The sequence below is a fragment of the Camelina sativa genome, chromosome 3 (assembly GCF_000633955.1).
Source record: "Camelina sativa cultivar DH55 chromosome 3, Cs, whole genome shotgun sequence".
Classification (NCBI taxonomy): Eukaryota; Viridiplantae; Streptophyta; class Magnoliopsida; order Brassicales; family Brassicaceae; genus Camelina; species Camelina sativa.
Window position 1 is genome coordinate 17271486 of NC_025687.1, and position 17643 is coordinate 17289128.

Below are 17643 nucleotides of genomic sequence, written 5' to 3' on the forward strand. Positions count from 1 at the left end.
CATGACTCAAAAGTCCGCCACAAAGGCCATACAAGCCCCTCCAAGGCTCACAACCCCTAAAAATGGACAAATTATAACTCACATAAAACTTTCCATTTTTAGAACTTTCCACTTTTAGAAACTTGTATTTCAGGAAACTTTCCCTTAAACCACCGCCTCACGGAAATTTCGTACTGCGAACACCACCTCATCTTGTTACTTAGTAGTAAACCAACCACCCCTAAGCGACCAAGTAAACAAGAGAGATGGGCTGGAATACTCCATTTCCGCTCCAGCCACGGACTAAAACTGGGACAAGGCTAGACAAGCTCAAGTCGCAGCTTGCTTCTCATACCACTTCTTAAACATTGCCTTCATCCTCGCCTTTGGCTCCCAAGTCTGCTCCTCAACACCATCACAGTCTCAAAGGTCTCTCATCAAAGGAACCTTCTTCTTCCGAAGTTCTTTGATCCTCCTCTCAAGAACCCTCACTGGTCTCGTCTCCAAAGTCATGTTAGGCTGAAGATCCTCAGGAATCTTAGCCAACAACTGATCATCCTCATAGAAACACTTCCGCAACATAGACACATGGAAAACCTTGTGGAACGCACGCATAAACTCAGGCAACTCCAGCCTATATGCTACTGGTCCCACCCGCTCAATCACTCTGAACGGACCCATATACCTTAGACTCAACTTAGTCTCTGTCAATGACATGTTCGGACCCCGCAAAATGACCATCTTGAGGTAATCTCTGTCTCCTAACTGAAAATCAAGATCTCTCCTCCTCTTATCGGCATAACTCATCTGCATATCCTGAGCTTCCTTCATGTTCAGCTTGAGAACTCAAATCTTCTTAGAGGTCTCCTGAACAAAACTAGCACCATACATGCTCATCTCCCCCACCTGAGTCCAGCATAATGGTGTACGACATGGCCTCCCATATAAAGCCTCATAAAGAGCCATCCCAATGCTCGCCTTATAATTGTTGTTCTAAGCAAACTCTATCAGGTTCAAATGATCTGCCCAATAGCCACCCCAATCCAACACACACATCCTCAACAAATCCTCCAGCGTCTCGATCGTCCTCTCTGACTATCCATCTGTGTGGGGATGATAAGCTATACTTATATGCACCTTAGTGCCCATCTCTGCCTGAGATGCTCTCCAGAACACCGAAGTGAACTTAGAATCCCTATCAGACACAACATTCGCTGGCACCCCATGAAACTTGACTATCTCCTTCACATACTTCTCAACCAAGACCGTTGCTCCATCCGTCCTCTTAATGGCCAGAAAATGTACCGACTTAGTCAACCGGTCCACAATGACCCAAATAGCATCAAAGGTCTGAGACACTGTCAATCTTACCACGAGCCGACCCGTTTTTTTGTTTTAAATAATAAATATATAAATAATAATAATGAATACTCTACAACTAGTGGTCCCATACCTACTAACCACCTAACCACAATCACACCAAACAGCGGAAATAATAAACAATACCAATATCCAATAAATATCCAATAAAAAATAACCAATATTCAATAACCGGTTTTAATTCATAATAAATAATCAAACCACATGAATCAAAGAACCAGCAATCCTAAAAAATGTTCTAATGACTCAACTCTAGCAACCAAGCATAACCAGACAACCACCAATGAGACACTAGAACATCCTCCTCTTCATTGTCTTGATTCCACGATCACACTTTGTCTTTACCTACACCACAAACACAAATTGCAATGCATGAGTATTTTATAAACACTCAATAAAGCAATCCTCCCATCTACTAGACTATACACACAAGCAATAGAGACATCTCTAATCATCAACCAACAATCAATAACCAAACAATAAGAAACCAGGACTCTGCATCGACTGACACCAACCCATGCATAGACCGACACCAACTGGGGTTGCATCGACCGACACAAGATTCACTTGCATCGACCGAAACACACATTGCATCGACCAACGCATGCTCGACATAGTACGAAATCCCTAATTGCATCGACCGACGCCTCCACATGGCATCGACCGATGCTCCTAGGTCAATTTGCGCTGTCCTCGCATTGTGTCGACCGACACACAAAGTGCATCGACTGACGCACATGCCGAGCATCGTTTTCCCTGAAGCTTCTCGCCGGATCTTCGTTCCTACAAACGTTAAACCTGATCCCAAGCCACAAGAAAGCCTCACAAAGCCTTAACTAACATTCTAACAAGCCACAAACACACATAAACAAGCAGATCAGAGAAATCTCCAGCTAAGATAGGTCATGGTCATGCACTTACCTTTGCCAAGAAGATTCTGAACCTCAAACAAGCAAAACAACGCTCCTAGGAAGCTCATACAGCGATCCCAGTTACAGATCTCTACAGGAACTGTCTGAAATCACCCCAAAATCCTCAAGAACACTTAAGAAAACTTTTCTCTCTTCCTTTTCTCTCAAAAGTGACTAAACACCACTAATGAGACAAAAACTCGAGTCAAGGGTTTTCCCTAACCCAAACGCAGCGTTTTACTCAACTCGAACCGCACAAATCGACCAGGCATCGGCTGATGCATCCCCTAAACTGGGATTTCGGTTCGCGGATGTTACATTTAACCTGATAAGTAAAAGAGAAATACTCGGCTTGGGTTCTTGATGCAGATGATGAACTTATCAAATTATGATGATCAATACAATGACGCAAATTTATATATTTAGTACACCTTCTTCTCACTCTCACTCACTATAGTTTACTAAATTCTTTTTTATATGTGAAGAGCAGAGGAAAAATACATTAAGATTTATTCTATATTTTGCAGAGATCAAATTTTTTTTGAAGAAACCTTACTTTATTGATTAAACCAAGAACAGAGTAATAAAAAAAAGTCATTTAATTTCGAAATTGGAAGAAAGCCTCCTTTATTGCCCGAATCAACAATCTCTCAAAGGTACAAGATTTGGAATCTAAAGATTTAAGTTTAGAGGATCAATTCGAGGAAGAGGGGTGAAGCTTGGGGGATGAGCCATGGTCAAGGTCATTCCTGCAACCGTGTCTTGCAAGTTAACAACTTTATATCCTTTGATTCTCCAGTCAAAGCATTGCACCATCACTCCAAACGCATTTCCAACAAAGATGTATCCCGTATTTACAGCAGGACAACCTCTCCTTCCGCTTCCAAAAGGAAGGAACGTTAATGCTCTCTCTCCCTCTTCTTCTCGCCCAGAAACTAAAAACCTCTTTGGCTTAAATTCGTCGGGATCTTCCCAGTAGTTCTGATCTCTCATCAGAGCGTAAATATTCACAACAAGTGTTGTGTTCTCTGGTATGCAAAACCCTCCAACCTTGCATCTCTCTTCGAACTTTCTTATTAGGAGAGGCGCTGGTTGGTGCAGTCTTAGTGTTTCCTTAACCACAGCTTGCAAATATAGTAATCTCGGTAGATTCGTTTCTTGTCTCAACCTCTCAAAAATACTAGGTTTGTTGATGATCTCAGCCATCGCCCATTGTATTGTTTGCGAAGAGGTATCAGTGCCAGCAAGGAATAGCTCCTACAGTTGCAACCCAACGATTCTTTAAGTCAGGAAAATATCTATATACAGTGTATGAAATTTATTTCGATATTATCGTACCGCAAAGGATTATGAAACGAAATATTACTACAAACAACATCTTGATGTGCTTCCTAGTGATCTTATACTCTGCATTTTCGTCTCGACAAGCTGCTAATAAGACGTCGGTCCATAGCTTGCTGTTGATCCTTTGGTCTCTCTTCATGTTCCAGGAGATTTCTCTCTAGCAGTTCGTTGAATTCGTTGGAAGCGCTTGTTATCTCCTTTTCGAACAGCGAAATCCGAAGCTTTTTGAGCGGCTCACGTAACATGTTTGCCAATAAAATCTTCCTCAGCAAGCCACTTATCTTGTTCACGGAGTCCCTGACTCTCCCAGCCTCACCGTTCTCCTCTGAACACGTCCTTCCCATAAGCATCTTGCAAACATTGTTGTTATTCAGCTTCGATGTTTCTTTATGGATGTCAATGCTCTCATTCTTTCTTGCTTTATCAAGCAAGTTCACATAAAATTGCTCCAGCGCAACTGCACGGCTAGCTCATGAATTCTCCAAGAAAATGCACGGCTAGCTCATGAATTTTCCAACGCCTGCATGCCAACCAGGTTCATGACCAAGAGCTTTTTCATGAACTTGTAATAGTCTCCAAAGGGAGCGCCGCTGAAGGTTTCTGGTCCGAACAAGAGAGACACCTCCATTATACGGACACCACATGAAGATATGAATGGAGCGCTCAAAGTCATATTTTAATTAATGATCCTAGGTTGGTAGTAGAGACAATCGTAAACAATTAATATTGTAGTTCAATATATTATTTTTAGTAACAGAGTTCATTGCCCAAGGTGTGACATCTAAGGTTCTATATGGACAATAAGAAACTGGAGTGGAGATAAGCAAATGATCCATTCATAGGATGGACCCATCACAAGTTTGTAGTTAGTTATGGTATTTCCTGGTAGATTGATGTTTTAGATAATTTTCCTTGTTTCTAAAAATTTTGTAAATATTTTACAGGGAGATTTATTCAAATGTACTCCAAATTAGGTAATATTACTAGAACCAACAAATCTTTTTTTATTATTAGGATATTTCGGGTATTTTCAAAATACCCAGCATTTTCTTGTTTTATGTTACAGGAAAAAACGTAATTACAAAAATGTCATTGCCATATCAGACGCCACGTCAGAAATCACTGACGTGTATTAAATAACTCAGCTGTAACGCGTTTTAGAGGTAATAACGGCTGAGTTATGGTATGTTGGGGATGATTTATGGAAAAAACATTTGAGTAAGAGCGGACGGCTGACTTAGAGTATAACTCAGCCAAGCGTAACGGCTGACTTAATGAAATCTATAACTCAGCCGTCCTTACGGCTGAGTTTTCACCCGATGATTGAGTTGTCAAAATTTTGGCTGAGTTATCACTACGACACGTCTGAATTAACTTTTTCGGCTGGCTGAGTTATGAACAACTGCTGACTTATGAGATGTCGTTACGGCTGAGTTATGGTTAAACACTATAACTCAGCCGTCATAAGCCGACTTATCGGACAATTCAGCCATTTTACAGCTGACTTAGTAGCAAAACATTAATTACTAAAATATCATTCAGTTAGGGCTGACTTATTAAACGATACGGCTGAGTTACAAATTTTCAGTTGATTAAGCGGCTGAATTTGGCAGACATTTTTTTGCTTTTTAATTACTGTAATAGTATTCATGTTGCGGCTGAGTTATAATCTTGTTTGATGGCTGATTTAATTTGGCTGATTTACATGTTCGTTTGGTGGCTGACTTGCCACTTCGGACACATCATCCATGTCAGCATTCCATGTCATCATTTTCTCTGGAAATACGAAACGTCGTTCTTTCGACTCTTGTTCTTCATCTGTTAAAAAGTGTTCTTTACCTTATTCTTCCCGTTGTTTTTCTCCTCGTTCTTAACTTCTTAATTACACTCATTCCTATTAATTTCCTCATTCTTCTTCATTTTCTTTCATGGATTCAGTTCCGGTAATTGTTGTTTCCGGTAATTGGGTAAAGAAACACAAATATATATTTAAGCAACACGCAAGTTCGCGATTTAAACAAGTTGGGCACAATGTAAGAACTTGTCAGATGTAGTATTGTTGTAATACATTTGTTTTATTTTGTGTAATAATTCAGCCGTCAAGCATTATAACTCAGCCGTCATATTAATCGATATGACCTTTTGTTTTCCGCTTTCAGATTATTTCTTTTGATAACTCAACCACAAAGCATTATAACTGAGCCGTCATATGAATCGACGAGACCTTTCGTTTTCCCGTAAATACTATAACTCAGCCGTCACATACCGAGACTCGAAAACAAGGGCGACTTAGACTTAAACGAACAAGACAGCGACGACAAAGAGATAGAGAGCGAGAGAGGATAGCGAGAGAGTCGAGAAAGACAGAGTATCGCCGGCGGAATTAGGGTTCGGCGACGAGAGAGAGAGAGTTTTTTATCGGTTGTGAACAGTAAAAACTGTTCAGTTTCCCTCTCTTTTGATATAAAGAAGAAACATTGGACTCTGGGAAAAAAACTGTATAGTGACGTAGATTATGGGAGATGATATGTATTTTAATTTGCGGATGCGTATTTTTTTATTATGTTTTAATTAAAATCGAAAAATAAACGTAAGGGGTAAATTGTAATTATACTTAGGGCACTAAATATCTGAACAATTTAAAAATATATATATATACGAGAAATAAACTAACTTTTGGAGTACATCTGAGTAATTTTTTCTATTTTATAATACTAAAACAGTAAGAAAGTGAAAAAATGCAGAAAATGTCAGAAAAATGAATCATCACACGTACATGAGATGACCATAAATAAAAATAAATAAACCATTAAAAAAACTAAGTAATCCCATAAACTAATTATATATATTTTGTTATATATGAAACTATGAGAGGGAATGTGTTAGTGAATGACTCTGTTTTCCACTGGTATTAGTTCAGTTATGGTTTCCGGTTCATTATAGTCTTCTCATAGATTTGGGGATTTCTTTTTTTGTAATTATATTGTTGGGTTTATATGTTCTAAGGCCTTACTCATTTTGTTTTTGGAAAGTCCATTAATTTCTATATAGAAAAAGAAAAACTAATAAAGTTTTGGGGATGAGATGAAAATTTTCTCGTATCTCCTATATACTAATAGAGAAGCACTCTCTTGAAAAAGTTGATGTATCGCCGCCAGAGAGCTCGGGACACATTTAGCAAAAACAAACCCTTAAATTTTCTACTTAATTACATTAACATGTCATTCTATATATTTTTTAAAACAATTAACTGAATAATAATTAGATTTGTCATCAATTCTCACACAAATTTAAATATCACATATTAAAACTAATTAAATAATTACATACTATTATAAGTCAAGATTTCACTAAAATTTGTTTACAAATATACAAGTCAAAGTTATATTATTTTTAAGAAATCAATCTTTTATATTGATTTCTTAAAATCAATATAAGTAAAATATTCTAAAAAGGCTATAAAACATATAAAGTTAATAAACATAAAGAACATATAACTTATTAAATATATAACTTATTAACAAAAATCATATAAAAATATTATTTTTATGTTATTATTATTACCATAATAATTTAAATAACAAGATTTCAATAGTTATTTTAATTGATTATAAAAAGAAATATATTACCCCTGAATCTCCAACTCATTAAAGGAAACTTAATTCCCAATAAATATAGATTTATATATATTCATAAATAAATATAAAATGACAGCAAATTAGGGGATATCATGATGTGTGATTATTTATATATATCTAAGTATGTAAACTAATTAATTACAACATTTAGTGTGATTATTCATTAAAAATAGAAATATTGATAACCGAATAGGAATATACGTTTTAATTGTACATTAATCTATGTGCTATTAAAAAGGAATGAGACAATAACCCTTATCATTATAAAGAAACTTAGTACCCATAAAGAAATCACAATATATTTAAAATGAGTGATTATTAGATTATGAAAAATTGTTATAGTTAGTCGATTAACCATAAATATAAAAATTTGATTTTTAAAGCACACAAAAAAAATATATTTCCATAAATTGTAACATTTTATAAATATTTTCTTTACCACGTTCACATAATTCACGAGTGCAATGTATTCTTACACAAATATGTTGATAATGGTTTTTTTGGTAATAATCCGTTATTTATAGAAAATATTAACAAACCAACTAACTCAAAAGATTTAAATAGCCTAATCACATATATTAAATCAATAAATTAGATTATCTTCAGAAAATTTAGTTTAGAATCCGATTGTTAGTAACATATAATAAAATTAATTAATTAAACTACCGAGTAATTTAGTATATGTTGTTATAGTTACATAAGAAACATGCAAAATTGTTATGATTATAAAATAAAACATAAAATATATGAATTTGAATTTTAAACCACACAAAATAAATGTTGCAATAAATAGTAACATTTTATCAAAATCTTCTCTTACACATTTAAAGATTTCACGGATGAAACATATTTTTTACACGAAAAACGCAGCTTTGAATAAATAAATAAATAAAATTTAGTTACATATTATGTTTAACACAAACAAATATTGGTTCTAGAATAATAATTTTACTTATAATAATTTTCTTTAAATCGATTTATTTCGCACATAGTGCGGTTTGTTACCTAGTGTGTATTATTTGCTATGGCTTTACAATGTTTTGTAAAAGAAAATCACATATGAGTATATGGCAAGTACATAACTAATTATATGTTTATATTTCCACGGATTAATTCGAAATATTACTTAATAAAAGGGAGTGTTAATTGAATTGTATATTTGTATTTTTACATTTTTCCTCTAAATTTAGTAATAGTATACTATTTTAGACTAATAATAAATATAGGGAATTTAATGAAAAAAAAAACCCTCAACATTGGCCGAATCCATTTTTAAACCCTCATTTGTTTTTTAGTAAATAATCCTGTACTAAAAACTGATAATAAATTTAACCTCCGTTTATAAAAAATTTATACCCTTAACAACCAAAGTTTGTTTTAACTAAAACAAAAAGAATAAGCGTTGGTTTTTAAACACAAATACAACATATCTTTGTTATAAAAAACATGTTTCCCATATATAAACCACGTCTAGAAGAACACAAAAAATCTCAAATCATTAACTCCTGAAACCTCAAAAATTTCAAGATGTTGAACAAATAGTGAAAGATAAAACCATGGTTAATCAAGTAGCCAAATGATAGCGAAGGAGTTGGTGATCTGTTATTCAACAGGAAAGATGAGATTCGTACGTTCGAGGTTGTCTCTCGTTACGGTCACGGTCCTAAGCTTCTAGGCCGGTTTGCTGGCGGTAGAATCGAAGAGTTTATTAATGCCCGGGTATGTATATGTTTCTTGTGCAATATTAATTCACCAAACCCTTTTGATTAGATGCATTATGTTGTGACTCTCAAGAGATGATAGTGTTTGGTCTGAATTTGACTGTATGAGAAGGATGAACATAACAAGTAACGACCTCTGATTTGTGTTTTATTTAATGTTGTGACTCTCAAGAGATGATAGTGTTTGGTCTGAATTTGACTGTATGAGAAGGATAGAACATAACGAGTAACGACCTCATGATTTGTGTTAGATTAATGTTGAAACCGGGAAATACCAACATTGGTATACTCGGTTTAGTTGTGTACCGATTGAGCAACAAGGAACATTGAACTTTCTTTTGTTGTGGACTTCATCATCATGACTTGGGTCTTGTCTTTCACCAATAAGGATCATCAGATGTTATCGGCAGCTGATCTACGTGAGACCGCAGTATCTGCTCGGGTCGCGGCTAAGCTAAGAGAATTTCACTGTATAAACATCCCTGGTGATAGAAATGTGGTCATTTGGGATAGGATGAGGTGAGTAATCATCTTTCTCTGTTATTTTGACAGCATGAAGTTGTTTCATCTAATAAAAGAATCTTAAAAACATGTGACTAGGAATTGGCTTAGACAAGCCAAGAGTATGTGTACATCTGAAGATTCAGCAGAGTTTTGTCTAGACAACATTGAAGCTGAGATAAACTTGATGGAATATGAGCTGCACAAGGAGCGTAAGAAACAGGAGATTGGGTTTTGTCACAACGATTTACAGTATGGTAACGTAATGATTGATGAGGACACCAATGCCATTACTATCATTGTAAGTTTCTCATTACCCTTAAGGTCAAAAATACCATCACATGTAGACCAATATGAGATTTCTCTAACAGGACTACGAGTACGCTAGTTATAACCCAGTTGCATACGACATTGCAAATCACTTCTGCGAAATGGCCGCAAATTACCATTCTGAGACTCCCCATATCTTAGATTACACTCTATACCCAGGTACTCGCTCTATATCCTAGATTACAGTTTAGACAAGTCGGAAAGTGAAAATTACATTTGTATTTGACTGATTGGTTTGGGAATTGCAGGAGAAGAGGAACGACGAAGATTCATCCATAACTATCTCAGCGCTTCAGGTCAGTTTCTCAAAGAAACATAGTTCCTTCTTCTGATCATAACAAAGTCTCATGGACTAATTAATACGCCTTCTTCTTTTGTCAGGCAAAGAACCAAAGGAGGAAGACATAAAACAGCTCTTGGATGATGCTGAGAAGTACACATTGGCAAGCCATCTCTTCTGGGGCTTATGGGGAATCATCTCGGTAAGACTCTTCTTCTTTTCAATCCAAACATAATGTAATAGAGCAATCTAAAAAAGTGTTCTGAAAAATGTGCAGGGGTATGTGAACAAGATCGACTTCGATTACACCGAGTACTCAAGACAGAGATTCAAACAGTACTGGCTTCAAAAACCTAAGCTCTTATCTTCCTTCTCCTCTTAAACTGTATGTTTCAAGCACCAAATGATGTAACGCAAAGTTGTAACCAAATCTAATCAATTCTAAAAGCCAATCCAAAAACCTGAAACGTTTCCAAATTGTAAATTGAATGCTCTCAAATTCCAACAAATTATCCATACAACATGACATTAAACTAACACTGATACTTCTAGATATGTACAAGAAATCTCAAAACCTTACCAACAAATTCTCAACCAAATTTGACCTAAATCAAGAATGAAGAAACAAGAACAAGAAACACAATCACCATTGGTTATGAAGAGGAAGGCTTTATAAGAGGCTGAGATGTTTTTCCCCATTCCTCAGGACTACACTTAACCTCCATTAACAACGTTACAACTTCCTTCATCGTTGGTCTCTCCACAGGCGACGGGTTCACACAGAACATCGCGATCCCTAGTGTCTGAAGCATCTCTTGAACTATCTGATCCGGTAAGCCCTGGAGCTTCACGTCAAGTACTGATAAAGCTGGTTCGAAACTTCCCATCTTCTTCTTCACCCATTCCACTATGTGAAGTCCGTCGCCGATCTGAGGCGCCACGGCGCTCCGGCCACTCAGAATCTCTAATAAAACGACGCCGTAGCTATACACGTCACTCTTCTCGGTTATGTTCATCGTGTATCCATATTCTGCATTAATTACACAAAGACCTCTTACTTTTAATTTAACTTTATCAACAAACCCCAATACCTTTAACGAAACTCATTTGCAAATCCCCCCAATATTTTGTAATAATGCAAATGAAAACCCTGATATTTAACACCCCAATATTTTGTAATAATGCAAATGAAAATCCTGATTTTTATTTTACTAAAAACACCTAATTCAGTAATTTGTCAACCAAAATATCATTTGTAATAATGCAAATGAAACCTTCAATTTAAACAAATTCATTACATAAAAAAACAATAAGATTTTTTAATAATGCATAAGTATTTTAAACAAAGTCAGTTAAATTTCCCCAACATTTTGTAACAATGTAAATGAAACCCTAATATTGTGTAACAACAATTCATTACAAACACCTAATTTTCCACAGACACAAAAAGAAAAAAAAACCCCTAATATTTTGTAATAATGCAAAACAGACTCTAATTTTTTTTCAAAAAAAACAAATTAATTTTAAATTTCCCCTAATTTCTTGTAATATTGTAAATGAAACCCGCACTTTAGAAAATATATTTAAAACCCCCAATCTTTTGTAATAGTGCAAAACAACCCTCAATGAAAAAAAAAGTGAGAAACTTGCCTGGTGCGATGTAGCCATAAGAACCAGCGACACGAGACATGGCATTATGATAATTCGGCGAGTTCATCATCAGCTTCGCGAGTCCAAAATCCGCAAGAATCGCTTCGTACTTGGAATCCAAAAGTATATTATTACACTTGACATCTCTATGAAGAATCGCCGGAACACAATCATGGTGAAGATAAGCCAAACCCTGAGCCGACCCAATCGCGATCTTGTACCGTGTTTCCCAATCCAAGTTTCGATTCCCTTGCAACAGCTGCTGAAGATTCCCATTAGGGAAGTAATTGTAAAGCAGCAGCTTCACCGATTTGTTCGAACAGTAACCTAGAAGCTTCACTATGTTCCTGTGTCTGATGTTACCAAGAATCTGAATCTCAGCTGCGAACGAATCGATCGTTGATTCGCCTCCTTCGTCGTTGTCTTTAGTTTTCCAAAGCTTTTTAACCGCTACGGTCTCTCCATTGGGCATCTCAGCTTTGTAAACGACTCCGGAACAGCCTTTGCCGATTACGTTGTCGTCTACTAAGCAGTTCACAATGTTGTTGACGCTTATACCGAGTTTTTGGAATGGTATGAATGTCCAAGGGTATGAGAAGTCTTCTGCTGTTGATTGTAATGAAGACGAGTTCTGAGATGTTTTTTGGGTTTTGTAGCGGTGGTTGTTTCTAAATACGAGTAGCCAAGCTGCGAGGATTGCGATTGTGATTGAAGCGAGGATTACTGCGATTAAAGCTACGATCTTTGGTGATCTTACTCCGTTGCTTTGTCCGTTGTGTGATGAGCAAGTGACGCCGTCGAGTGAGTGGCAGAGGTTTGTGTTTTGGAGATATGATGTTGTGGAGATTGTTTTGAAGAACGGTGTGGATGGGATTGGACCTGAGAAGTTGTTGCAGGAGATGTTGAGTGAAGCTAGGCTTGTGAGTGAACCTAGGACTTTGATGTCACCGTGTAAGGAGTTGCGTGAGAGGTCGAGTGATTGTAGCTGCGTGAGGCCTGAGAAGGTTTCAGGGATGTCTCCAGTGAAGGCGTTGTAGCTCAAGTCGAGATTTATGGTCAAGCTTGTTACTTGGCCGAGTTCTTGTGGGATTTCACCTGATAAGCTGTTGTAGCTTAGATCAAGAAGTGTAAGCTTCTGTAGATTCTTGATTGATTTTGGGATTTGACCGGTGAGGAGATTGTTGTTGAGGATGAGCTTGTTCAAGTAACTTAAGTTGCCAAAACTAAGAGGTATGTTTCCGGTGAAGCTGTTTCTGCTTAAATCAAGCTGCTCTAGATTCACAAGGTTCCCTAGCTGAGCAGGAATATCTCCAGTGATGTAGTTGTTGTGCACATCTAAGAGCTCAAGGACAGTGATGTTAGAGATCTCGTAAGGAAGTCCACCAGAGAAATGGTTCATGTAGAGATCAAGAAACACCAGGTTCTGTAACTGGCCTATCTCTTTCGGTATCTGACCTGAAAGTTGGTTCTCTCCCACTCTTAGCCTAACAAGCGACTGACATTTTGATACACTCTTTGGTAATCCACCGGATAAGGAGTTTCCTAGAAGCAGAAGCTTGCTGAGCCTCTTTAAGCTGAAAAGCTCTTCTGGGATTCTTCCTGTCAGCTTGTTTCTAGAGAGGTCCAGGGCGACTAGGTCCGTGCAATTGCCAAAAGAAGACGGAATTGTTCCTGAAATCGAGTTCTCCCACAAGAAAAAACTCTGCAGAGACTTAAGGCTTCCGATTTGGGAGGGGATGGAGCCTGATAACTTGTTCTTATCCAGCTGTAGAGCAATGAGGCTGGAACAGTTGCTTAGTTCCCAAGGAATCTGACCGGTAAACATATTATCAGACAACTGAAGCTGCTCCAACCAAACAAGCTTACCCAAATCTCCAGGAATCTCACCGGTTAGATCGTTGGCCGAAACATCAAACACCACAAGGGAAGAACAGTTGGAAATCTCGGGTGGGATGACCCCAGATAAAGAATTCCCCCATAGAAGCAAGCTAGTGATCTTCTGGAGCTTACCCAGTTCTTTTGGGATGGATCCAGTGAGCTTGTTCATGTGCAAATACAAGTTCCTAAGCTCTGAGCACAAACCCAGTTGAGGAGGAATGGTACCAGAGACCTCAGTGTCATACAGAGCCAAAGTTTGCAAATTTACCAAGTTGCCAAATGTGGAAGGGATTGAACCTGACAAACCACTGGCTGCAAACCCCAAAGTTGTCAAATTTTTCAGAAACCCTAGCTGAGCAGGGATAGGGCCTCCGAGATTAGGGTTACCACCAAGTCTGAACTGCTGAAGAGAGACCAAAGAGCCAAAACTTGAAGGAATCGAACCATTCAACAGATTGTCCTGAAGACAAAGAACTTGCAAGGCAAAAAGATTTGAAATCTGTGAAGGGATTGACCCAGAGAGCTTGTTGGCATTCAAGATAAGGAACTGGAGAGAGGAGAGGCGGCCAAGCTCTGATGGGATTGAACCAGAGAGAGAGTTTGAAGAAAGGTCAAGAAGCCTGAGGTGGGTGAGTTTTCCAAACGAAGGAGGGATTGGACCAGAGATGTTGGTGGAGGAGAGGTTTAGGAACTGAAGAGAGGAGAGAGAAGAGAGGTCTGGGATTGAAGACAGGTTAAGGAAAGTGTCGGGGATAGAGACAGAGATCACTCTGTTGTCTGCAGAACATGTAATGCCATACCATGAACATGGTGTCTGGTCTCGTGGGTCCCATGAAGAGAACAAGGATGGTGATGGCCTCTTGAGAGAGAGAAGAGCTTGGCCATCTGATGAAAGAGAAAGAGTGGGTTGGACCATGGAGACCCATGAACAAAAGAAGAACAAAAACAAGAAGAAAAAATGAGGTTGTTCTCTCTCCATGGAATCTCTCTGGGGAATAAAACGAAGTTAATAGGTTTACGAAAGCGTTGTTGAAATGATTGGTGGTGATTGGTGTAAATGGAGAGGTTGACGAAGAAAGCAAAGTTGTATTTATCTTTTTCTTTCTGTTGAACCTTGAGGAGACAAGAAGCATGTGTAAGAGCTTTGTGATTGCTTAAGGTTTACACTAAACCATTGCAGAACAAGAACAGCAGGAGTAATAACTGTAGTAGATAACAAACCATGTGGAGCTAAGAGTGAGGTCTTCACACACTCTCTCCCATTGAGAAGAAACTCTCTAGCTAGGGAGAAAAAAAAAGGTTGAAACTGCTTTAACCCAGCGACGGTGGTGGTGACTACTGTAGCCGGAGCTGAGAGCTTGAAGAAGGTGACCTTGGACTTTGAGTTTTTTGCTTTCTCTCTCTGTCTCTTTCTTATCGTTTGGTGTTGTTGCCTTGCCTTCTTGGGAAGACTAATAATAAAAAGATTGAATTACTCTGATTATTTTATAGTGTTATAAAGTGTTTTTAGATTATTATACTGCAGAGATTTGGGCGCCACCGGATTTTCTTCCGTTTTTTCGTGGATGTGTGTGCTATATAACTAATAATAAGTGTATTCTTTTTTTGTGAAAATATTCAAACTTTTTAACATTTTCTACAATAAACAAAACTCTATCTCCATGATATATATATTTTCCAATACCCAATGTATTTTATTTAAGTCTACCTTCCAAAAATCAAGGTTACTTTTATATGCTTAGTTTGTTATAAAGTTATTCACGGACCAATGATTTTTGTGTAAATTTAAATTAATTTGTGGTAATCCATTTTTTTTTGGTTAAACATCAGTTTCAAGAAACCATTTATAGGAATGCAATACATTTTTTATGTGAAAACTACTACATTTTTTGTAATCCATTTTTTTGCCGTGAATGATGATTGCTCAAGCCGATCCTAATTGGTCGAGTAATGCATCGTCTAGTATCATCAACGTTTGATAGAGACCGCTATTGAGAACAATATACCAAGTTTAGCAAGAACGGAAACGGTCTAGTCACTCGACGAATTACCACATTCGCTTGATAAGACTAGTAATGTACAATAAAGAAGAACAAAAAAGGAGTTTTACTTTGCACAAAATTTAAGTTCGATTAGTACGTCTATTTATAAGATTTTTCAATTAAAAAAAAAACAGGTGCATGTGAATATTGAATAGTGAAATACACATTTCCATTATTGCTCAATTCCGGTTTTAACTTTTTATGTTTAAACTTAATGTAAAGAGATTGTTTTTTCATGTAATCTCGCCGTATGTCTTGATTTGTAATCTACCATTCTCACAAACAAAAAAATTGAAGAGAGGATCTCTCAGTTTTTGTTAAAGGATCTTCAGTTGTGACGTATAAGCAACAAAGTTATTATATATTTTGTTTATATGTATAATGCTATCCACACATATTTTAGAGGTTTAGGGTATGATAAAATCAAACCACGAAGTAATGTAGCTAACAAAGTAACAATACATGTTATTGCTCTTGTCTTCTTCTCCCATCATCTTCTCCTTTTGTCGGCCAGTCCCAACCGTTGGATCTTTATGCTTGCTATCTTTTTGATCTTTACATTAGATGATGAACCCATACTATACGACAACTAAGTTTATCAAAACTGGTGATCCACTAATAGGTTGCACTACTATGTATAGTTTGTTGTTTCTATTGAGAGAGCAAAACTGAACTATTTATATTGGGTGATAATATCTACATAATTTTTAACTAGTTGGATCTGGATCAATTGACGGATCTGATATCACATTATGGTATTTGCCTTCGTACCAAACATAGTCTTCTATAGTTACGATCTGATCACCAAAACTGATCTATATATATTGGGTGATTATATCTAGTTATTTAGCACGAGGAAATGATAACAAAAGATCAGAATTATCTTGATCATGAATAAATTAGGAGTAGTAATAGGGAACACACAAGTGATTAGAGGCAGCATGGCCTACGAGACGGTGCTGAAAGTTATTAAAAAAACACTTTAAAAGTGATTTTGGAGGGAAACCCCTTTTGTTCTTGTCGTGTTTCTTTGATTAATCAGATTGGGTGTTTAGTTTTATTTTATAAATATCCCAAAATAAGTGTAATTTGATTAAAGAAACTATCGTAAACATAAAAGAAATTATACTTCATTAAAACGATACGTAAAATTCAAAATTACATTACCAAGACAGAGGAGGTGGGTGCGTTTTGGGAGGTGAGCACTGAGCAGCATCAAAAGATTGTTAATAGAAAAAACACTCACATGAAGGAGAGAGCTATGAATGTATAAAAAATAATACTATATTTTTAGACTTTGACCTCTTTTTACTACCCATTTAAAAGTTTCGTACTCGATAATTAAGTTGATAAGATATGCTTTAGCTTTGCTTAATATATATTTCAGTAATGGTGAAACTACTACAATACTAATAGTATGTAATATCACATGTCCCTAGTTAACTCATGTCTCTCAAACTTTGGTTTTTGGTATATGTACTATATAGCAAATAAATCAACCAAAAGAGATCATATTGATAGCTAGGTAACCAATGATTTAATTAAGTGTGGCTAATTTGCCTGCATGGCACGCTGCAAAAGCAAAATGCTTTAATTAATGGTTGTTCTCTAGCTAACCTATTTGTAAAATAACATTTTTGGAGACTTTTCTTTCTTTTCCTATGTTGGAGACGTGTTTCTTTATTACTACAGTAAAACTTCTATAAATTAATAAAGTCGTGACTATGGAATTATATTTATTTATAGAGATTTTAATTTATCAATAAATTAATAATTATTAATTTATCGATAATTTAATAAAATATTAATTTATGAAGAGATTTTTTCATTTTTATAGTTTTAAATATTTTCTATTTAAAATAAAATATTTTTGTTATAATTTACATTTTTATAGAATTTTCTTAATTTATAATTTCAGCTATGCTAATATGATGGATGTCAATAGTTTACTGTACTATCTAGGTGAAAATGATTAATATTTAGAAGTTC

The 17643-nt window shown here is 36.4% G+C and overlaps 3 protein-coding genes across 4 annotated transcripts; 1 reads left to right on the forward strand and 2 right to left on the reverse strand.

Moving 5' to 3' along the window:
* On the reverse strand, positions 2943-4242 carry LOC104779075 (cytochrome P450 705A20-like). The gene is made up of 3 exons (XM_010503468.1): positions 4178-4242; positions 3677-4079; positions 2943-3527 (listed from the first exon to the last, which is right to left on the reverse strand). Exons 1-3 carry the CDS (start codon positions 4240-4242, stop codon positions 2943-2945), a joined length of 1053 nt encoding a protein of 350 aa, XP_010501770.1.
* Positions 5543-10546, forward strand: LOC104779076 (probable choline kinase 3). Its single transcript, XM_010503469.1, has 8 exons — positions 5543-5581; positions 8825-8971; positions 9371-9492; positions 9574-9775; positions 9846-9963; positions 10053-10100; positions 10186-10286; positions 10362-10546. The coding sequence occupies exons 1-8, from the start codon at positions 5543-5545 to the stop codon at positions 10464-10466; spliced, it is 882 nt and encodes a 293-aa protein (XP_010501771.1). The 3' UTR covers positions 10467-10546.
* On the reverse strand, positions 10450-15178 carry LOC104777403 (probable LRR receptor-like serine/threonine-protein kinase At1g34110). Of its 2 annotated transcripts, XM_010501649.1 has the most exons (3): positions 11735-15178; positions 10732-11114; positions 10450-10545 (listed from the first exon to the last, which is right to left on the reverse strand). In XM_010501649.1, exons 1-2 carry the CDS (start codon positions 14589-14591, stop codon positions 10738-10740), a joined length of 3234 nt encoding a protein of 1077 aa, XP_010499951.1. In that variant the 5' UTR covers positions 14592-15178; the 3' UTR covers positions 10450-10545; positions 10732-10737. The 2 variants fall into 2 exon arrangements, with proteins under 2 accessions (XP_010499951.1, XP_010499950.1); XM_010501648.1 differs by lacking the exon at positions 10450-10545 and having other exon boundaries at positions 10547-11114.